At 43.4% G+C, this 23,890-nt stretch overlaps 1 protein-coding gene across 1 annotated transcript; it reads left to right on the plus strand.

Annotated features, from left to right (window-relative positions):
• Positions 1–84: 84 nt before the first annotated feature.
• On the plus strand, positions 85–20,461 carry WEE2 (WEE2 oocyte meiosis inhibiting kinase). Its single transcript, XM_075061651.1, has 11 exons — positions 85–441; positions 3,796–3,995; positions 4,945–4,996; positions 8,314–8,486; positions 11,085–11,206; positions 12,501–12,647; positions 14,747–14,851; positions 15,244–15,329; positions 16,371–16,541; positions 16,647–16,789; positions 19,919–20,461. Exons 1-11 carry the CDS (start codon positions 85–87, stop codon positions 20,076–20,078), a joined length of 1,716 nt encoding a protein of 571 aa, XP_074917752.1. The 3' UTR covers positions 20,079–20,461.
• Positions 20,462–23,890: the final 3,429 nt, after the last annotated feature.

The following is a 23,890-nucleotide window of genomic DNA, read 5'->3' on the forward strand; positions in this document are numbered from 1 at the left end:
TTGTAAAAAACACTCAGTATCCCCTCTTACTGATCAAATAGTCTGGTATAAATTGTATTCAATTCCTGTGTCTTTCTAGCTACAATGGATGATTGGGATGAGAGTGATGAACTTATCCAGAAACTGGATTTTTCTAGCTGCGCTGAAGAGAATGAGATGGAAGAGGACAGTAGTATACAAGAAGAGGCTCCCCAAAGTTCAAGCCCCCAGAAGAGCTGGGATTTTCAGAGTTGGCGAGTTAATAGTTCTCTTGCAGTAACCCCCAAAAGAAAAGTGGGTGATGTCTCTCTGACTCGTACTAAAGCATGGGTGAGTCCCACTGTGGACTCTGCTTCATCCTTGAGGAAGAATGCTGGTCCTGCCTGGGAATGTCCTGGGACTCCACTGCATTATGTCACCTGGAGAAAACTGCAGCTGTGTGACACCCCGCACACCCCCAAGGCAAGGAAATATCTCTATGCCCATTTGAAAATATGTTGTATTAAATATATTGCAAGAATTACATTAGACGTGATAAGCAGGGGCTACTGCCTACTGTGTGGAACATGCTTGTTTGACTGCCACCTCTTCCTCACTCCCAGTTTGTATGTTTTTCCCACTTTCTCATCATAAATGTAGACTGAACACTGGAAGGCAGGGGCTAGGTCTGTTTGTGAACCACAAATGTCTTTTCCCTGGAACAAACATTTGGGGAGTGTTTAGTTCAGCATCAACAAACATGCTTAACTACCTTGAGTTAACTGACAATCAATTGTCTTGGCTAAAAAGACATCTCTTACCCTTAGATGTATCCTTAGTGTTGAGAGCCCCTTAGGCATTGTGTGTGTCCAGGAAGCTCCCACTTAAAATTAAGCTTAACTTCAGTATGAAGAAATGCTCTTTACAGTGGTCAGTGTTTAGAACTCTCTACTACTGAGGTAGATGAATTGTTCTTAATAGGATTGAAGGAGAAAACAGACAATTATTTGGACATACATAGAACTTAGAAGCAAGATGCTGCACTTAATTATTTATTCCTAATTTCCAGATTGTTCTTTGGATCATTAAATGGAACTTGCTGTTAGCAAGAGCTGGCTAGAAAAAGGGAAACTTTCATGAAATGTAACGGTATTTTCCATTCATTGTCAAATCTGAAACCTCTCTAACCAGTTTCTGCTGCCCAGCTACGCTGATACTTCTGTGCACAAAATTGAACTGTTCATCAAAGCTGGGGTTGGAGAGGAATCATTCTCATGGCAAACTAGCTCTCTATGAGCCCTTTGGGGGTGAAAGACTAATCACCTTCCTCACTGATGAAAGATACTTGCGTGCAATAGATGCAAAGTTAAGTTTCTTGGAGTAGGTCATTGATTAATTTTGGTCCTTATTTTCTGTTCCCATAGAAGTTCTTGAATGAGTCCCCTATAGGGTGATGTATCAGTAAAACAGACAGTACTTCCATCCTGTACTGGTGGAGACCTGGAACTCACTGTGTCCTCACAGGACTTCTCTGCATTGTTGCAACTGCACAGATGTTCCTTTGCATGCTATGACTCACAAAGGCCGACTAGGGTCACACACTGTCATACCCAGTATTTCTTTCTCAATTTACTGGCAACTAGATTGCTCCTTTGCAGGGCTGGCGCTTCCATTTAGGCGACCTAGGCAGTCACCTAGGGTGCCAGGATTTGGGAGGGTGACATTTTGCTGCCCTCGGCGGCAATTCGGCGGCAGGGGGTCCTTCTGCGCTCTGGGTCTTCGGCGGCAATTCTGCGACAGGTCCTTCACTCACTCCGGAACCTGCCGCCGAAGTGCCCCGAAGATCGGGAGCGCGGAAGGACCCCCGCCTAGGGCGCCAAAAGCCCTGGCGCTGCTCCTTCTCCTTTGGATTAATGGAGCACAGCAAACCCAATTCCTTTAGTGCTTCTTGATGCAGTTTATTTGGATTTTCACCTGGCCAGTAGATCCAGGGACTAATGGACATTAAAGGGTTTTTGCTTTTGTTTTTGGATCTCCTTGTATCTCTCCTGGATTATGGGTCTGGTGAGGAACAGATGTCCAATGACTAATAGTGTAGATAGTGGATGGGCAAACTAAACTGCTATCTAGGATGATGTCAGAAGTGGGACACCAGAACTTGCAACATTCCCTTACTCCAATTTGGACACACTCTACTCCTTGGAGCATTAAAGAACTGGAGTAGGAGCTTCCTTAGGCTTAACTTGAGAGCTTGGCATAATGAATCTTCCTCTCAAGTGTTAGATGTTAGCAAACCACAGAATCTTAAATAGTCTGACAAAAATCTTTCCTCAATTGCACAAGTTTATTTTCTTGTCTTGTGATGACATCCTGCTAGTTCACCAAGAAGTCCTTTAGCCTAAAATAGGGGAATCAAGACCTGATTTTAATGTAATAAATGTTGAAATGTTAAGACTTTCTTTTCTCTACATATCATAAGTAAGTAAAAGCCAGTTCCTAAGTATTCTAAGATGCATTGTATCAGGTCCTGCTGACTTGAAGACATCTAATTTGTCTAAGTAATTCTTACCTTGCTCTTTCCCTATTTTAGCCTCAAATCAGACTCCATTTACACTGATCACTATGTTAATCATCTGATCATGCCTAGCCTTTTTGGTGAAAACTGAAACAAAAAGGACATCTAATGCTGTGTTTTGTTGTTGCTTTCCCCTCCTCATAGAGTAATGGGCCTACTCTGTCCTTGGCTTTCCTCTTGTTTCTCAGGTATTGGTAAAATATTTACTTGTTACCTTTTGTCCTTAGTTTAATTGTGTTTTGTGCATTGGCTTTTCTAATTTTGTCCCTAGATGCTGTTGGGTTTTTATATTCTTCATAGTATGAGCTAGCTTCTTTAGTGACCTGAAATGCAAAAAGTCATACAAAAAGCAGATCTCCTGATTAAGCCAGGATGGTCTCTTAATCATACTTCCTGTCTTCCCTATGCATTGGGATAGTTTGCTACAAGGAGTGCATCTGTAGTGCTGCTGGGAGGTACAATTCCCAGCCCAGGTAGACATAGCTGTACTAGCTCTGCTCCAGCAGATTGCCTAAAAATAGCAATGTGGCCACTTGGCCATGGAGGCACAGGTGTCAGCTCAGGCTAGCAGGCAGGGTACAGCCTGAGATCCTAAGCATGTATCTGGGCTGCTGCCAGTACCACAGAGGCCATGCTACCATTTCCAGAAGCTGTCTTGAGCAGAGCTTGTGCGTGTATGTCTACCCAACCTGGGTAGACATACGCCTCCCAGACGCAGTGTAAATGCACCTTAGCTGGCCACACAAAGGTAGGGATGAATCTCCTGTGTGAGGCTAGAAACTTATCTCTATCTGTATGGAAAGCACCATAACAATGACGATTAATGAGTCATCAAAAAGGTGATTCAATGCACTTTGTCAGCAAAACCTTAACTAAAAACAAACTCATCACCTTCTAGTAACCAGGCTCTTATCTAAAGGAGCAGCAAGCTACAAAGACTCAGTCTCGAGCGATTGTCTTATTGCATTTTTGCCTTGTAAAATCTCATGGGCTAAACTTAAGCTAGACAGATTGAGATCTTTATCAAAGAGAAGACTGAGACATGATTTGACTAGAATGAATCTTCATGGAGAGAAAATACGGATACTAAAAGTCTCTTTTCAGAAGGTGGGTAAAGCAGTTAGCGGACAGCAAAACCACCTTTTGGTGGATCAGACCCTGAAGACAAACTGGCAAAGTATTGCTGTCTGCCCTGAACAGAACAGTCGGAACAGTAGCTAAAGGACACTTTTAACTCACTTTGTTTTTATTTTTAATTTCAGAGTCTCCTAACAAAGACTGCTTTTCCTTCAACCGTGGGAAAATTCCCCTCCAAAGGTCCCCGGCACTTGAGATTTACTCCTGGTGCTGATCCAGATGATTCTGCTCAGGCTTCGCTGGTCAACATTAACCCATTTACCCCAGAGTCATACCGACAGATGCTCTTCCCTCCCAATGGCAAGAGGAAAGCCAGAGGAGAGCTGTAAGTGTACTACAGATAAACAGAAGGGGGAGGAAGGGAGTGGATTTTTAAGAGACTTAAGCAGTGATGGAAGAATTTGGTACATCTTCCTCCTTGCTCTCCCAGGATGAAACAACTAAACTCAGTGGAATGGAATCAGGCATGCAGAGCAAACACTACTGGGAGGTGGGGCTGGTAAACCAGAAATGTGGAATAAAGAACCATCCTGGTTTCCTTTTACTGGGACTATGAATGTAATATAGCCTGTCCTTACAATATTTGTATCTAGTGCTATAACCAACAGATGAGAACAGAATTCAAACTGTGGTGGGAGTGGGCCCCACCTTTCTCTCTCTCAAGTCATGAAAGGTGGGTCTAGCACAGCTCCCCATATGCACTAGGCAGGTTGGTGTATGTTGAGAAAACATTGCACATAAATGGCTCTGAACTGCATATCCTTGACCCCTTCAAAAAGTCAGGTTCAGATCAGGTTGTGGCCTAATCTATAATACACAGTGAAACCTGATTATAGTGAGGTTCCGCTCGCTTCTGAAGGTCCCAAACTGCATTAGACATGCTTTGAGCAGGGTGTTCTATAAATGTAGTGGCAAAACCCCTGGTGGCTGTTCTTCCCTAGTGCTCCCGCAACTTTCACCTCTATTAGAGCTGCATAGAGAGTGTAATGGTGGCAAGCTATCAAATTAGCTACTGTGGATGCCGTATGGAAGTTGGAATATATCGACTTTCTAAACTGAACATGAATTTCCCAGTTCAGAACTGCAGCCTTCTTTGGCCTAATTCAAAGAAACTCACTGTGTCCCAATCCTCTGGAAGCGCCTTATAAATATTTTACCAGACTTGAGTAGTTTTGAACCTGCTCTTTAAAAATGTAAACATGTGAAACCTAAGTCTTGTGACTGCAGTAGGGTAGTGTGTGTCCAGGCTCACTTGTGGCTAAATCTCATTTTAGGGGAGATCCCACTCTAAGCGGGGGAAAGGTGGAGCAGGGGCTGCCAGCCAAGGTGAGTGTCTCTGCATAGTTGCCTAGAAAAAAATTGCCCCTTACTATATTTGTCCTAGAATTAATAATGTATGCTATTGGGTATATATTTTTTCCTCATAGCATTCTCGAGTTACACAAGTTTGAACAGCAGAGAATCCAGGAAGAACTAGATATGGTACATTAGTTGATGTCATTAAGCTGAAAATAATTTACTTGATTTGCCAAACTTGAAACTTACAACAGTCCTAGAATTCTCAGTGGTCCTGGCCAACATGCCATCCTAAAAATGATCATGTGATGGCCAGGAATTCATGTTACTTCCTGGGGAAAGTAATAAGACTACTGTAAATATAGACAAGCTCTTGCATCTCAACATGGCTGGAAAGAGTAATCCTGTTGCTACCTCTATTAAATAGTGTTCAGTAAGATAGTAACATCAAGTTGCCAAATTATTAGTCTGTAGATTTAAGAAAATATTTATTGTAACTTTACAATGAAAGGTGTTAGCAGCTAACCATTCGGACTGGTAGTTCTGTTGCAACAGCTGACATCATGAACACTTGAAATAGGGTAGTACATTCCTAAATGCTGCTTAGGTGGTTAATCTCAATCCCCACCTTCAGCAGGAAAGGGGATCTTGTACTTGGTCAAGGCAAGTAAGTATAAGGGACATTCTTCTCAAAACATTTTGAATAGTACTTGTATTGCACATTATCGGCAGCTCACAGCACTTCATTGACAATTAAGCCTGAAGTCACTTCACAAGGATGAAGACTGACATAACTGTATTACAGATCATAAGCTGTGCTACAGAGCAGCTAAGCAGTAGTGACTCTGTGGCAGAGCTGAGAAGAGTTAGGATTCCACTCACTGCTAAATGCTTCTTCTCTTTTATCATTTTAAGTATAAGCAGAGGCTGTGCCTACACTGAGTGCTTTACTGATTTAGGAATCCGGTACGATACTGGCAAAGCTCCTAGAGTTATAACAGCAAAACTATGCTCTGTACCATATAGTAAAACCATTCTCCATGAGCAAAACAAACACATTTTACTGGTATAAGTGCACCATGTTAGGGGCTTCTGCTAGCAAAGCGATGATGGTCAGAGATGGATCCTCAGCATGGCTGTGCTGGCAGAAGTCTGTAGTGAAGACATTGGCATCTGATGTGATCCTCTATGGCTAACTACGCCAGCTGAGTGCATCTGACTTCACTGGCGCTGAACCAGTTTCCACCAGCTGAGAATCTGGCCCCTATTCTGTTTTAGGATCTAATCTTTATAATCAAAATCTTGTCACTTGATTGAATTCATCTTGGATTTACTCAATATTTTTGCTTTTATTATTACAACAGACAGTTTTTCCTTATATGACAGCTACCCAAACAATTGAGCTGCTTTAAAAACCAAACAAAGCTAGAATCATTTAAGGAAATGTTAAAGAAAAACTCAGTATCTTCATTCAACTAGGTAAAAATCTCAGTTCCTTTACCTTGGAGTTTCTCCCTACTCCACAGCCGATAAGTGAATCAATGCAGCTACAAGTATATTTATCATGAAAGCAGTCTAGCAGTGCTTGGTTTGTGCTAAGAAATGGAGAGGTGGCGCTCCCTGCCTGTGAAGGCCAGTGATGCAGCTTAACTTTGACTTGTGCCTTGGAATTTCTCTTGCAAAGCAGAACAGCAGTATAACACCATTTATGACTATGGCAAACAATGGAGATATCAAGGATTACTATGGGCTACCATACTCATTAAAAGGAAGCCTCTTACCACTTAGCAGTAGATTTGGTTCGACACCAATCAGACAAAACAACTTGTCTAGGGTGACTAAAACTCTGCAAAGGGCCTACTGTTAAGTGTGAGCATGTTAGCTTGGTGCCTAGATTGGTGTGCCTTAGATACTTTTTTAATGCCTTTGCAGACACTTTTAAAAAATGTTTGCAGTGAGTTGGGTATATGTACTGCTTTTTATGCTTAATAGTATCTGGGGGCTGAATCTTAACCGTCCTGTGCAGCACCTCTTCCACTCATGATCGCAAACATCTGAGGTAACCTCAGCCATTGCATATGTGGGGAAGAAAATGTGCAATGTGAGTCTTATTTTGGGAAAGGCAGGGGAAAATTCATGGACTACTCTTGCTCTTTATTTCATATCCCATCTTCTCTGGTCCCTTGCTTCCTTGGCTATACTGTCCAGTTGTCCTGTATCTTTCCCTTCTCCCTTGGACATTCCTCTAGTGATGCTTGCAGAACTCCTGGTTCCTCCCTTCCTCTTGTGTATAAGTGGCTACTAACATAGGCACACAGGTTGACTGTTTTCCAGCTGTTTTCCTAGAAGAAAGAATGTGTGTGTGAAGAATGGCCTGGACAGGTGGTGTAGCTAGAAACTTGGACAGGCAGCATTGTGACTACCTCATTTGTCACAGACCTTCAGCAAATACTGTGAAGAATGTTGAAAGCTTATAGACCACATTCTGAACTGCTGCAGTATCGCACCTACTGTTTGCAAATATAGAACAACCATGATGAAATAATGTGTGTAGCTTGGGGGGCATGCTAGCCAGGATACCAGAACTGTCTTCTAAATTCAAAACATACATTAGTTCTCTTAATTAAACCACAGCTGGACATGTGGAGCTGCTGTCTAAATGTTTAGAACACTGCAGACTGGTAGACTCTCCCCATCTAACCCTACGCATCTGAATTTGCCTTCTCCCGATAACTGATATGTTCTGACCAGCCCTCCAGTGGTTTTCCATCTGGAAATTTCTTCTCTGGAGGACAAGAACTAACAGTTCGGTGGTACAGGTCTCCTTCCACCCAATCAAATATCTGTAACAGATTCCCATGTGACTCTGCTGTAGTTAATGATTGGAGTCCAATAACACTACCTTCTGCTGCTGCTCCACATCCAGGATGGCTATCTTGACTGGGTCATGACTGCCTAAAGGTGAATAGCTGAAGTAGCCCCGAGGTCTATGCCATAGGACCATTTATGCACAGTTAGCTAGAACACTGTGCCCAATCCCTAACTGCATTAACTAATTGCAGTGCTAGTGAGTCATGGGGGAGAGGGAATTCTTAGCTACTTTCTTCTTGGTCTATGTCAAGTCATCAGTGGCCCGGGAACCTCAAACTAGTGATGCAAGGAGGCCATTACAGAGAAGCAGGCAGGAGCTGTGTGTCTGAATGGTTGAGAGTACACAAAAAAGAGGGAGCTGAATGGAGATTTTACATGTTAGTTTTATAGGGTCTGCCCTGCACCATTTAAGACCACCCTTGGTGTATGATGAGTCCTTAACTTGTTGCGTTGCTTTGCTTTGTCTAATCCCCTAGAGATTTCTCTTGAGAGAGAGCAACATGGTTTCCCGCTACAAGAAAGAATTCCTGGAGCTAGAAAAAATTGGGGTAGGAGAATTTGGCTCTGTCTACAAGTGTATCAAACGCCTAGATGGATGTGTGTATGCTGTCAAGCGCTCCAAGAGGCCTCTGGCAGGATCCTCAGATGAGTGAGTGTATGATCTGGAAACTACAGTGGTAAAAATGCTGCTCTGTCAGTTGGGGTATTTTTTCAATGGAATGCTAGGCATATCTTGTAGATATGTATTTCTACATTACTCCCTCCTCCTCCATCCCTCTAAGGATCTTAAAAGCATATCTTTGGAAACTTGTAACTAACCTCAGACTCCAGGACCAACCTTGGAAGGAGGAGTAGACTAAAACAGTGGGGGTGTTCATATTCATAGCTCATAGAAATGTAAGGAGAGGCCATATGGACTGACTTGCCACCTCACTTTGCATCTTGGATTTCATGAGAACATAATGGCAATAGTGGTTCAGACCAATGGTCCATCCAGTCCTGTACCCTGTCTTCCAACAGTGGCTGGTGCCAAAGGCTTAAGAGGGAATGAACAGAACAGAGCAATTGATCAGGTGATCCATCCCGTCATCCAGTCCCAGCTTCTGGCAGTCTGAAGTTAGGGACATCATGAAGATGGGGTTGTCTGACCATCTTGGCTAATAACCATTGAATGACTTATTCTCCATGAACTTACCTAATTCTTTTTTGAACCCATTTATGCTTTTGGCCTTCACAGTATCTGCTGGCAACGAGTTCCACAGGTTGATTGTGTAATGTATGAAATAATTCCTCATGTTAGTTTTAAACCTGAGACCTATTAATTTCATTGGGTGATTCCTGCTTCTTGTTAGTGAATAAGGAAGTATTGTTTACCCCTTCGCATATATCTGCACTATTAATGATTTTATATACATCTGCCATATTCCTTCTCAGTCATGTCTTTTCTAAGCTGAAAAGTTCCAGTCTTCATAATCTTTCCATATGGAAACTGTTCCATATCCCCTAATCACTTTTGTTGCCCTTCTCTGTACTTTTTCCAATTCTAATGTAATTTTGTGAGATGGGGGCAACCAGAACTGCTTGCAGTATTCAAGGTGTGGGCATACCTTGGATTTATATAGTGGCATTATGATATTTTTTGTTTTATCTATCACTTTCCTAGTGGTTCCTAATACTCTTAACTTTTTTGACAGCTGCTGCACATTGAACAGATGTTTTCAGAGAACTATCCACAATGACTCGTATCTCTTTTCAGTGGTAACAGTAAATTTAGACCACATTTTATGTATATACTTGGGAGTGTCTTCCTAGGTGCATTACTTTGCACTTATCAAGACTGAATTTCATCTGCCACTTGGTTGTCCAATCACCCAGTTTTGTGAGATCCCTTTAACTTTTCAGGATAGTCAATTCCAAAGATATGTCTGCAAACTTTGCCACTTCACTGTTCACCTCCTTTTCCAGAACATTTATGAATGTTGACCAGCACTAATCTCAGTACAAATCCTTGGGGGAAGCCCACTATTTACCTCTATCCACTGTAAAAATTGACTGTTCATTCCTAACTCTTAACCAGTTACTTCCCTCTTATCCCATGACTGCCTACTTTGCTTAAAAGCCTTTGGTGGGGGACCTTGTCAAAGGCTTTCTGGAAGTTCAAGTACGTTATTTCAATTGGATCACACTTGTCCACATGTTTGACCACCTTCCACCAAATCTCATAAATTGAGGCATGATTGCCATTAACAGAAATCATGTTGACTATTCCTCCCAACATATTGTGTTCATCTGTGTCTGATAATTCTGTTCTTCACTATAGGTTTAAACCAATTTGCCTGGTACTGAAGTGAGGCTCACTGGCCTATAATTGCCATGATTACCTCTGGAACCTCTCTTACAAATTGGCATTACATTAGCTATCTACCACTTTACTGACGGGTGGATAAGCTCCAATCCCATGCAACTATCTGACAAACCCCACTGTAACTGTTACTAATACTACTTTGTGAAACCTAGAGGGCATGTGAAATTGATACTCAGGATTTGGGTCTCTTTGCTCATGTTATACTTGCTTGGCTAAAAGGAGCTTCCTATGTAGTTCTGGAAATGTCACCCTTCCTCAGTTATTAAGGGTTGTTGAAACAAAAGCCATGTCTTCACCCCTAGCAAAAGGGGGAGTAATTTCACAAGAATGCACCTGTTCTTACAGAAGGCGGGTGGATCAGTGTCCTTCTATCACTTCATGGTAGACTAGACAACTAAAGTAACAATATCAGATGCTTAATCCATTGGACATTACCCTGTTGTGCTGAGGCTCCGCAAGTAGAACTCTGAAGTTACTGCTAGTTTTTGGGTTAACTCACTGCCAGCCTTGCTTTAGTTCTGACATGCCCAGCCAATGCTGCATTAGTGGCTGCTGTGGCTTAGTCAGTACAGATTACTTCCATCAGATCTTGACTGCTTCTAGTATTAGTCTCAAGATGCTCATCTCCATAAGCTTCTGAAAATGCCCCTTCCTAAGAACAGGATGGGATTTGCTTCAGAGCCGAGTAATGCCATTCAATCTCCTAAAAACTGCTGTTCAGCATAAATCCACATCTTTCCCTTCCTCCCTCTTAGGTGCTCATAGCTCTCAATCCTGGCCTGACTGGGGAGGTGAGATCTGGTTTTGAACTAGGGTTTCCTGCAGGGCGCTGAAGTCCCATTTCTAGAAGATCACCATTGTTTCTTCTGTTTGCATCTCTAGGCAAATGGCATTGCGGGAAGTCTATGCCCATGCTGTGCTTGGACACCATCCCCATGTTGTGCGCTACTACTCTGCTTGGGCAGAAGATGATCACATGATCATTCAGAATGAACACTGCAACGGTAAGAACCTCAGCCTGGTTAAGAGCATAAATGGCAGGGTGACATCTGGTTCCTTGTGGTGCTTAAACCTGTGGAGCTCCATCTTACAATGGAGATCAACTTCAGCTGGGTTTAACATCAGTGTTTAAACTAGAGCATTTAGGTTAAACCTAAATGCTAACTTTAATGCTTTGCCTTGAGCCAGGAAGGTAACAGCTAGCCCGTGTGATGGGGAACGCTACAATGACAATGAATATAGGGGCAGCTTTAAATGCAGAGTGGGGTACCCATGGCTCATGTATGGTATGCACTCATCATTAGGAATTTTTAAAGTTTCCCCTCGTTGCTGTGGTACAGCTGTTCTGGGGAATGCATTTCTGATGCCAATGCTGTTTGGGAGTCCGCCACAGAGCTGTACGCCATCAAGCCTCAAGTACTGGAGTAACAGCAGTTTAAAAAGAGCTAATCTGGTACATGAGTGGAACATACCTGAAAAGCAAATTATCTTTCTCTGACTTCACTGTGTGAATAGTGCAGTGCCTCAGAGGCAGAACCATAGTGAGGGGAAGAACTCTCAAATAGCCTGCTGCTCACCTCATTCCAGCTGGCAGGAATTAGTAGGTGGCAGGCAAGTCCATATCTGGACACTTGGGAGCACTATTGCAAACATCTGGCTCAGTTTAATAGGTCATGAGATCTAGGTATGTGATGTTTTTTTCTTTTTCTTTTTGTTTTTTTGCTTTGGAGTCGTGAGTTAAAATTAGGTTGCAGTAACAAATGACTCTTGATAGTCACCACTGTAACTCAGCACAACTTTCACTGTTTACGAAGCCACCCATGACTAGTGTCAGGGGGGTGCAGCTGCATAGGGTTAAAGATTAGGCAGAAAATAGCATTTTGTGCCATACCTGATGCATGGAGTGTGTCTAAATAAAGAACAATAAAACAGCTCTGTTATGAGAGTCTTGCCACCTACATTTCTTTAAATCCCTGATTTCTGTATCATAGACTTCCTTGCTCCCTGATCTGCCACTCTTAATAGCTTTAGGTCCCTTCCTGGGAAATAGAAAGTAGGTCTAGAGAGCTGGAGAAACCACCATCCTATGCAATGGCAAGTGTAATGCCAGATGGGTTGTACTGTGCGTAAGTCTCTTTCCTAAACATTGTATGGCTAGTCTGACCAAGGTTCGCCACCCTTTGTGTAGCTCTTTAGCACTTAGCATTAATAGGTATCTAGAGTCCAGCATAAAATGAGTTCAAGCATCTCACTTCACTAGGAAAAATACCTGCATCAAAAGTTGAATATTTCCCTTAGGTGGGAGCCTTCAAGATGCGCTGTTGGAAAATGCTAAGACTGGGCACTATTTCCAAGAAGCAGAGTTAAAGGAGATCCTGCTGCAAGTCTCCATGGGACTAAAGTACATACACAGCTCTGGCCTGGCACACATGGACATCAAACCTAGTAAGTGCAGCTCTTTCCTTGTCTGATTCCTCTCCCCTCATGCTGCCTGTGTCCAGTAATCCATGTGGTGGTAGGTTGGAAGGTATCTATCTTCCTGCTCCTCGTGGGGTCTAGATCTGGAGTTGAAAGGAAAAGTTGTTGTTCTCCATCTTCCTCTTCTCCCCCCCCCCCCCAAATTTCCCACCAAAAATGTCTACTGATCATTCTGGATCTGGACAGGGAGCACTGCTATGCCCTGTAACTGTAACAGCAGCATTCAGGTACAATTATAACACTCCCTCTTCCTATTTCTTGTGCGTGGTATAGAAAGAAGAAATGCAATAGTACAGTAGTTGCTCTTCACTATGGGAAAAGGCTTTTTAGTGGCAATATTCAAAATGCACTCTAAGGTCACTGGATTCCATGCACACACCATGCTTTTTCAAGCAACAAATGCGTGCCTATAGAAAGTAGAAGAACGTTCTTTGCAGACTACAGAGCCACATACTTACAGTAACTCTCCTAGAGAAGGAACTCCCGAGCACAGTTAGATGGTTAGTGGAAACTCAAATAAGCATGGAAAGGACACTTTTTAGACATGTGCTCTAGGGTTTCTCCTTGTGCTATCAATGCAAATCTCTAAATTTTAATGGGTTAACTACCAAAGTAGGATCTGTTAAACCACTGTTATATGCTAATCTTAGTGTATACAACTCAAAACTGAACCAATATTAAAATGGTACAAAAGCAGAGTTTCCCAGCTCTGTATTTAAAGCTGTACAGTTGGCTGTCAAAGAAATGATGATTTTAACATCCTATTAATTAATGGGTGGGGAGGTAACAGGGAAAAACATGGTACTCAAAGTGAGAGCTAATTTAATTCAGCCAGCAAAAGTTGACTGGTGCTGTTTGCACACATTGAACTAATTTGTTTCTGAAATGTGTGTGAATGGTGCAAACTCTGAGATGGCAACAGTCTACTGGCCTGTGTCCTACATGCAGACTTTGAGCATTTGTAACTTGCTTGCAAGAAGGCTGGAAAAATTGTGGGTTGACATGATCCTGCAGTTTTTTACTTGGGCAAAAATTCTGACAACAGGAGTTTGGCCTGTAGGAATTTGCTTTCCTAAGGACTATAGGGTTGGATTGTTGGCTAGGGATTTAGTCTTCAAACAGGACTCTACATACAAAGTCTCATAAATCAGGGATATGAGGTTATCCTCCCTAACCCAATAAGTATAGTGATTCTCACTGGAGAAAACTGTCTTGCCATATGCAACTCAAATTGTGGGTTTATTTTAATCTGGAATAATGTTCAACTGGACAGAAGGAAGAAAAATGAGACCAAATGAGAAATTTTGAACTCAAAGAAGTGACATTAGTAGCTTGGGGCTTCTCTTGCTGAGCTCCTATAGCTTCCATTGACTACTAGGAATTGTAGGCAATCAGAACTTCTAAATTCAGGCCCTTGATACTCATCACTGTAGTAATGTTCAGTACCTTAACCAGATAGAAAAAGCAAATCTCTAGTTAAGCAAACATATCTCATGTCTGTCTCAAATTTTGCTATTATACTGAAAAATGTAGTTGTGAAACCTTCTCCTTTACAGTTGGAAATCACGATCCAGGGGTTTATAACCCTGGCTGACATAGAAGTGTTTGGTTTCAGATTGGTGACCAAGCAGGTCCCCTCAAAGGGGGAAGGACTTCCTTGTTCCTTATCTGGCTCTTCCTTTGTTGCTCAATATAGTACTCCAGCTCAAGTGTCCTGCACCGTGGTGGTGAGGTTGTAGGAAACAATGTCCATTTCCTTTGTCTACCTTGAAGATCCAGATACATCTATTATATTGGGATATTTCATAGTAAAGTGAAAGATTAAGACACTGGGGTGTATGGGTTGTGGTGGGTGTGTGATGTTTTGTTGGTTTTTTGTGGGGGGAGGGGAAGGAGATGTACTTGGAGCAGTAATCAGATGAGTAGCAGTCACCTGTACTACTCTATATGGAAGGGGAACTGATCTACTTCAAGAAACTCCAGATCTGCTGACCATTAGGATACCAGCAAGAGCATGCCATTATGAATAGCCAGCGTTCAACTACATATAAGCCTCTGTCTTATAGGTAACATCTTCATTTGTCACAAACTGGTGACAGATGGCTCCGCTGCTCAGGAAGAAAGCGACAGTGAAGATGATGGGTTCTCTTCCAACGTGGCATATAAAATTGGTGGGTTTAATCTGACTCATGCACTGTTTAATGACTTTTTTCTAAAGCTGCTCTTAAATACTCAGTATCCCTATGGCTATAGCAATGTCCCTCAGTCATGACCTGCAAAACTCAGTTCTGGAGGCATAGAGTGCAGAGAGAGACTTGGTGAAATGTCAGTCTTCATAGATCTGAGGGTTGTGGGGAATCCAGCCAAGTTATTTTCACTTTGGATTAAAATCCAGACTTTGGATGCCTAGAATTAAGGAGGAGCTGGCTCACTAGATCTGATTACACCAGTTCTTTTGGCATCTTGGAGCTCCTTTAAGATGCGCACACATAGCGGGACTTCCCCAGGAAAGTGGATCTGTGGGCATCTGTTGCATTTCTAGTTAGTTTTCTTCTCCTGTTAGGTGACCTGGGCCATGTGACATCAATAACTAATCCCCAAGTGGAAGAGGGAGACAGTCGTTTTCTGGCCAATGAGATTCTGCAAGAGGTACAGTTGCCCCTTTCATCTGGGGGAGGATGGGGTGTGTATATGTGAGACGGGAAGGTTGTCAGTGGAATATTGTATCTTTATTAACCTGGCTTATATATTTCCTTCCTAGTCCTCTCCGTTCCTGAGTTCAGCTTGGTTGAACTCTGAGGCAGGGACCCCATCTTGTTTCTATAAAGCACAATTGTATGGTGATGTGTAAATATTTAAATATACTTCACAATTGGGTTTCTGATAGTCTCTGTAACCACATTACGTCTCAGTTTATGGGATGGGAAGGAAAAGATCATCTCAAATGCAGATGGTCCTGGTGGGTAGAAACCTTACTACTGAATTGGAGCTATAATTACATTTAAAGCACCTTTATATGCTAGGGTCATTAACGTCTGGACAAATATTTGTACAATAAATATGATTTCTCTTCCTTCTCTACGTGGGGGTCTCCTACCTAAATCCTCTGTATTGGGCTAACCTTAGCTTTGCCACTCTGGTATAAACTGAAATAAAGGCCACCACCCTGTCACAAAGGCAAAATGTTAGTGGCCATGGACTAGAGGATGTGGCCCAGAGACTTCCCAAATGGAAATCTCCTTTGTTGTAAAATGTATTTAGTGTCCAAATCCAATCCATCACGTTCCAGCCTTGCATCAAATAGATGGACAAGCAAGGTAACCTAGCAGTAGCATAACTTGCCACCATGTTGTAAAGATCAGAGGCACAGATTAGCTAATTCAAGGAGTCCTTCCATATTTCTGTTGCCTTTCCGGATGTGGGATAGAAGTTCCTCAGGATTTGGAGGATACCCCTGGCTGTGTACAACCTGGTAAAATTAAACGGTATGTTTGGAACAGTGGAAGTGGACCATATTTTTCTCTTCCGAGTCAAAGCAGCAAAGAGTAATGAGTGGGATGGTGGAGGTAGCCAGGTAAATGCTTTTTCTAAAGTACTTCCATGAGCCTGTACTCTTATCTTAATGAAGGACCATCTTACTACATCAAATACTGGGGAGAACGTGCATGTAACTGGTTCTTTTCTCCACAGCAATACTGTTATCTGCCAAAGGCAGACATCTTTGCCCTTGCATTGACAATGGCTCTGGCAGCAGGGTCAGGACCGCTGCCTCGCAATGATGCCATGTGGCACCATATTCGCAGGGGTAACCTTCCACCAATCCCTCAGCAGCTCACACATGGCTTTCATGGACTCCTTAAGGTGAGACTCTTCAGGGTGCAATTCAGAGGGGGAAGTGATGTCTCAGACTGGCATTTTGTTATAAGAAACTGCAACCCTCCACTCCTTCCCCACTTCCTCTTCTAGCTCATGGTTCACCCTGACCCAGTTGCAAGACCATCTGCCACAGCCCTTACTAAACACCCAATTCTTCGGCCGTCTCTTGGAAAAGCTGCACAGCTCCAGAAGCAGCTAAATGTGGAGAAGTTTAAGACTGCCATGCTGGAAAGGTAGGGTCTATCTGGATATAAAGAGGAGGAGCACTGCCAGAGAGTGGTGCATTGAGCTGGTGCTTTAATGGCATGGCAATTGCTCATCAGGCTTTGGCTTGAGATGGTTGGTAGAATCCTGCAGATTGCACATTCGCAGACCACTTTTGCAGATCACAGCTCAGATGCAGATACAAAGTTTTGTATCTGCACAGGGCTCTGGTGGTAGAAGTAACAGAGTTTTGAATAGTGGGTCTCTAAGGCACTTGGTTTCCAGGTGTGTAGCTAAAGGGAGGGCACTCGAGTCATGGGTATAGTTTGGGGAGTGTGGCGGGGCATTACCCCAAAACAGAGGCAGGGTGTTGGGGGGGGGGCGGGGTCATGCACCATTTCCCCACCAGACTTCTGCAAGCACAGAGCTGCCCTGCTCTGCTCAGCCTGCTGGGGCAAGAGAGGGGGGACATCCTCCTTCCCATGCTTCTCCACGTGCACGTTTCCGCTGGCAGGTAGTGGAGGAGGCTGCTGGAGGGAGCAACTGTTGTAAGGGCTCTGGGTTGCTGCCTCAGCAGATGGATGCTGCCTCCTGGGTCCTAGTGCCTGCCTGTTTCTTGTACAATAGTGAGTGCCCTCTCCCTTGGGGGGCAGGGCGTGGGGTAGGCAGAAGAGGTGGATGGCAGGGGGCCTAGGGGAAAGAAAGGGGATGGGGAAGAGAAGAGGATACAAGAATGTGTGTGTGGTGGGGGTGGGGGAGAGAGCCCACCATATTTTCCCTCACACCAGCATGTAGCATCCCCATGGCTGCCTGCAGCAGCACCAGAGCAGTGACATCACTGCAGCATGTGCTTTGCCCTCTCCCCTCACAACCCCTAATATCTCAGTCAAACTGTACCTATGTCTAGGGCTCTGCCACAACTCACCTGTATGTAGCTCTAGGAAAGCAACAGTTCACTTCCAGTTTTAAGTGCTGTGCTGGCTAGATCATCTGACTAACCAGTGACTTGACTGACCTATAATTCTGGCCACTAGGGGAGAAGGTGGTCAGCTACAAACTGTTTATCAACCTTTTTTGATAACAGGGACTGGCCTGCTGTCTTCCTAAACTGTCAGGGAGACCTCAGGGATGGGTGTTGATCAGCCAACAGCTCATTGAGAAACACTGAGCTACAACATGAAATATGTGTAGGGTAGGGGAATAAATACTGAACTGGCTGCCCTACCCAGAAGGAAGTGGCAATGTTGGATCAGTGCAGATCAAACTGCTCCCTATCCCCCTCCAGCTGCTGATGCTATAGTGGCCTTCAGGGGACAGGGCTGCAGCTGAGGTTATGGGATCAGGTAAGATGTGTTGGCTCTCCTCCCATCAGGTAGGGAGTGGAAAGATAAGAGGTAAACTCTTCTCCCCATGGGCAAGAGAGCATGCAGAATCTGGAAAAGCAAGGCAGAATCAGACAAGGGAATCTCCTACAGATGAGAGCATTACAACAAATGGAGACTAGCATTGCTTTTGACTGACTGACGGGAATCAGGGCAGCAGAGAGGAACAAACAGACTTGTATTACAGGACTGCTTGTGATCTACTAATATCCACCCACCTCTAATCTTTGAAGGAAAAAATAAATTGGGGATATGACAGGTAGGATCACAGAACCCCCCCTTGGAAGCTGCCAACTGATGTGCCAAGACTACTTCTGCCCCTCCTTTTCCTGCCTGCTTGGGACCCCCGCACCCTGTCTTGCTGAGCCAGACACGCCCGTCTGCTCCAACACAGACCCAGGGTCTGAATTACTTTCCCCAAAGCTGCAGACTTAAGTGAAAGCAGCTTACAAAAGTATTTCTGTCTTTAACACTCAGATGCCCAACTCCCAATGGGATTCAAACCCCAAATAAATCTGTTTTATCCTGTATAACGCTTATACAGGCTAAACTCCTAAATTGTTCACCCTCTATAATACAGAGAGAGACACAGCTGTTTGCCCCCTGGGTTATTAATAAGTAAAAAGTGATTTTTATTAAATACAGAAAGTAGGATTTAAGTGGTTCCAAGTAGTAACAGACATACAGAACAAAGTGAAATAAAATAACAAGTAAAAGTAAAATAACACACAACAAGTAAAATAAAATAACACACAAGTCTATGTCTAATACAGTAAGAAACTGAATACAGATAAGATCTCACCAGTTCCAGTAAGCTTCCTTTTGCAGACTAGTCTCTTGCAAGTCTGGGTCCAGCAATCACTCACACCCCATCTACTGTCCTTTGTTCCAGTTTCTTTCAGGTATCCTGGGGGGTGGAGAGGCGCTCTCTTTAGCTAGCTGAAGCCAAAATGGAGGAGTCTCCCACAGGCTTAAATAAACTTCCTCTTGTGGGTGGAGACCCCCTCCTCTATGCAAAGTCCAGCTCCAAGATGAAGTTCTTGAGTCACCTGGGGCAAGTCACATGTCCATGCATGTCTCAGTTTTTACAGGCAGAAGCCATTGCCCACATGGTATCTTGAATGTCTCCAGGAAGACAATGTGGATTGGAGCATTCCAAGATGCGTTGTTCCTTAAGTGCTTCTTGATTGGGACTTAACTTTGCAAATTCCTTTCTCCAGGAACTGACCAAATGCTCTACTAAGGGTATTTAGAAATTAAGCCAGTACATGGCCAATATTTATAACTTTTTTAATACAAAAATGATAAATGCATACAAATAGGATTAATAGATTCAGTAGATCATAACCTTTACATAGATATGTTATATGGCACAGGTAGTAGAAAACATATTCCAGTTATGTCATATTCCCATAAAGCATTATGGGGTACAGTGTCACAGGGGACACTTGATATTAGTGACAGACTGGGAAACAAGTTTGTCACAAGTTACCCTAGACATCAGGTCAACTGCCAGAAAACCTAACCTGTTGTGGAGCAGAAGCTTTAGCTGAAGCTGCTTTGAGTCCTAGTAGACTGAGCGTATCGCTGGGAGTGCTATGAATTCTCCCAGTCCTACAACTGTACTGCAATGATGTTACCATCTAGGTTTGTTAACTTTCCTGGGTAAATTGGGGGATGGTGCTTGTCTAGCTTTGAAACGCACTGACTTGTATCTGCAGCTGGTGAGGACTGAGTATAGCAAGATCTGACTTCTCTTCTTTCTCTTTTTCTCAGGGAACTGAGAGCAGCCCGTCTTGCTCAGACCTTCAGGAAGGACCAGTCCTTGGGATGTGCCAGACTAGAGTCTGAAACCTCTTCCAAACAAAACTGCAACAAGCGCCTGGTAGGAGGGAAGAATTCTCGCTCATTCAGCTTTACATGGGGGGGTTACTGAAAATCCCATCACCCAAACTGTTCAGGCTGACAAGTGTCCCTGTGGAAGCAGAAGACCCATACAGACCAAAGTGCCATGCTAAAACTCCCTGGAGTAGTTCTTGCCTACTCCATCATTCATACAGCTTCATGTTGTCATGACTGGAAGTGACTAGTGTACAAATGTCTGAGACCTCCTCCACTCCACTACAATGCTTCAGTCTTGTATCTCTAAACCAGTTACTTCTGATGCAATGGGCCGGCTGACCTGTGTGTGTTCTGGTTGTATTCTAGGCTAGGAATAGCTTGATTTCCTTCTACTTCTCTCATGCAGCTAAACTAGGGCCTTCCCCCCGCCTCCGAGACCTTTCTGTGGCCTTGACACTCTGGCTGTGCAGGTACACTGGAAAGGGGCATTGGCAGCTGCAAAGAGGAGATAGTGTCCTGAGCTATGACTGGACTTACCACTTTGCTCCTGATGGAGCAAAGGGAGTTAAGCATGATACCACCTAGTCAAGTTGGGATGTGAGCTTTGGGACAAGCGGGTTAAGACCACAGTCCTGAGAAATGTGAAATGAAATAAGTGGCATTGCATTGCGGGAAGAAAGCAAAAGTAACTCTATCTTTACTTTCAAATGAGTTTTCTGTAGAATCTGAAGGAACATTTTTCTTTCTAGAAACATCCATAACCATTATGTGGCTGGGCTTCTGGGGGCTAGCTCCTGAAGCCTGACCTTTGGATTTGTGAAGGCTTTTTGCCCAGTTAAACTGATGGGCCATAGGATACAACCTCTCTAACATGGTGGTGGGTCGGCCTAGATATCCTCTTTCCCTTCTGCAGAGTTACAGATAGAGTTGCCTGTCTGAGGGATTTGTCTTTCAGCAAAGTGGAGGGAAGGTAGAAGTGATTTTTTTTTTCAAATCCTTCAGTTTGGGGATTGCTTATATAAAGTGTTAAAAACTAAAACTCAAAATAAATTGTATCCCCCTGTTATATTTAACTTTTTGACATTGTTTCTTATTGAATATCTTCTAGCCCAAATCCCTGGGAGTTAGAGCTATAACTGAGGCTGTATTTCTAGAAAAAGATTCTAAGCCCTCGACTATTTTGATTACTTGGCATTTGTTTGTATTTTATTTAATTTATTTAATTTCACTTCCAGCTGCTGGACAGCATCAGACTTTAAGCTGTTGAGTCCTTCCCCTTTATTTTTTAAAGTGGAACATGTGAATAAAGATTTTACCATTCTTTTTATCCAAGACAACTGTGTGGGATGTTTTTTAGGATGGGGAAGGTGTTCAAAAGTGGGTCTTGAAGACCAGAATGTGCAAAGTACTTATCACACCCAAATGTGTGTAAGGCACTGGATGATAGAATCTTTCAGCTCTAGGCCATCAGCTCAACTCTGCTCAATGAGTTGGCTACTTCTCAGTCATTAGACTGTACAGGGAACAGGGGAGGAAGAGGAGGAAAAGGTTAATTTGTTTCCATGTGCTAGTGGACACATGGCTTTTGTGATATGGACACAACTGGCATCTTTGCCAGTAGTCTTAAGAGGGGAGCAAAGATCTGAATGGACATGGAAATGCTGAACTACCTCCAGCCGAAGACCACCTTGTAGTTGGAGCTGAGGACAGTAACCAGGAAAGCTTTTATGAACTGGCCCCACCAAATTTAGTCTGTTCAAACCTCAGTGTTTCCTTTGACAAAGCACTTATCATACTCAGTTTCAAAACTATTACCTAACTTTACAAACTATTCATGTTAACATGGTCCTGGGTGCACGCTTTCTCTGGGCCCTGGTGGTGCTCAGCACTCCACCCCTGCCCCACCTCTTCCTGTCCAGTTCTGCCCTGTCCCTGCTCCTCTCCCCTCCCCCGCAGTGCCTCCTGCATGCTGTGGAACAGCTGATCGCAGCAGGAGAGAGGCACTGGGAGGGAGGGGAAGGAGTTGATTGGTGGGGCAGGTGGCAGACAGGAGACACTGGGAGCAAAGGGGGGGGAGCTAGTTTCCACTGGGTGCTAAGCACCCACTAATCTTTTTCTGTGAGTGATCCAGCCCTAGAGCACCCAGCTTATGTGAAGAAGGGTGTAGAGATTCAGGACAGAGACTGAACTTAAGTTCTCTTTCCCACTTCCAAGCAAGCTGCCCCTTTTAACCTGTAGCAAAAAAACATTCATGGGCAGGAGATTCTTGAATACAATATTCCTCTAAAGTGATAACTTGTCATGTTTCTGCTTTTTTTCAAGAGGAGCAGCATGGTATTGTATCAATGAAGGAACTGCCAAGTACTTCATACTTGTTGTGATATGCAATCTATGCAGTTATTGGCTAGTGAACCATGCAAAGGATAGGAACAACCAGAAAACTAGTGTGATAAGGTCACAGAACTTGATAGAACATTGCTATATTTCTTGTAGTGAGTAGAGTTGCCTGGATTTGTGAACTCGCTCTTCTCAATGTAACTTTCCATCAAAAATACTTAACTTTTGAAAACAGACAATTTTGAAGAATTAATGGAAATTTTATATGGAAAAAAAAACATCTGCTGATGGCTCTGAAATGTTTGGCATCAGGGTGGTAGAGGGCAGTGGAAACAGTTCTTAGAGGGGTCATCCCACCCCAGAACTCCCCTGATTGGTCAAATCTTCTCAGGGCAGTCCTATGGGGGCAAAACCCCTCCTGATTGGTAGAGGGTGGTGGGAAGAGAACTCCCAGAGATGGGACTTCTGGTGATTGGTGGGGGTTAGGGTCAAGAGGCAGGGTTAATGTTTGACTGACAGCAGGGCCCTCATACCACTAAAACCACTTTTCAAACTTGCTGAACATGTTGGATTTTTCCCTAGTAATGATCAAATCTAGAAATACCAGGAAATTGCCCAGCATTTAATGCATGGGTTTCCTGAGACAAGAACTAATGAAGATTTTGAGGTGATGGGTCTATCTGATTTAGAAGATACTATCATGGTAACTCTACCAGCCTTTTGGAAGTTTCGCCACCTAAAAAATTCAAGTTTAAGGCTTGCTGAGACTAAAGTATGACAAACATTGATTTAAAACTTCTGTGCTCATGGAAGAAAGTATTTAAAAAAAAAAAACTAAGATGGTGGTTGTAGGTTAGGAAAGAAGTCTTGCTCCTTTTGATATCTTAATGAGCTTGACTATAGCATGTTCTCAGTAACTAATACACTTGTCAAGGAATAGGCAGTTCTGTGGGAAAGCCAATTTTGTACTTTAAATAGAAATGTTCAGCAGTGTTTGGTACTATTCCATGTAAGAAACTTTACTTTTAGCTGTTATGTTGAAGAAATCAATAACTAATGACAGGAAACAATGTACCCTAGAAGTGCATCCTTAGCACTTACTTTCTGTTTTTGCCTCAGAATAGGATTTCACTCCAGCATAATTTGGCAGAAAGCTGCTTTGGCTAAAATGCATTGACATCTAGAAAATCAGCTGTCAAAACAATTTATTTCAGTCATTGCTACTGTCAACTAAAATCTGATTTTATCACTTGGGGGGAAATGGCAATCATAGTTACAGAACTTTAATTAAACTTGACAAATGGTGTAGAATAGGGGTGGGCAAACTACCACCTGCAGGCTGTCTGGCCCATCAGAACTTTAAATCCAGCCCTTGAGCTGCTGCCGGGGAGTGGGGTCAGGGGCTTTCTGTGTGTCTCCCAGAAGCAGCGGCATGTCCCTCCTCCAGCTTCCATGAGTAAGGGCAGCCAGGGGGCTCTGCACACTGCCCCAAGTGCTGCCTTCGCAGCTCCCATTGGTTGGGAAGCACACAGTCACCTGGCTGCGCCTCCATGTAGGAGCTGAAGGGGG

The sequence above is a fragment of the Chelonoidis abingdonii genome, chromosome 1 (assembly GCF_003597395.2).
Source record: "Chelonoidis abingdonii isolate Lonesome George chromosome 1, CheloAbing_2.0, whole genome shotgun sequence".
In the NCBI taxonomy this organism is placed as follows: domain Eukaryota; kingdom Metazoa; phylum Chordata; order Testudines; family Testudinidae; genus Chelonoidis; species Chelonoidis abingdonii.

Bases quoted from the DNA above. Each gene is read 5' to 3' on its own strand.
- WEE2 (XM_075061651.1), top strand. From the start codon at position 85: ATGGATGATTGGGATGAGAGTGATGAACTTATCCAGAAACTGGATTTT. The intron at 14,852-15,243 runs GTGGGTTTAATC...TTCTCCTGTTAG, and splicing joins CAACGTGGCATATAAAATTG to GTGACCTGGGCCATGTGACA. The intron at 16,542-16,646 runs GTGAGACTCTTC...TTCCTCTTCTAG, and splicing joins GCTTTCATGGACTCCTTAAG to CTCATGGTTCACCCTGACCC.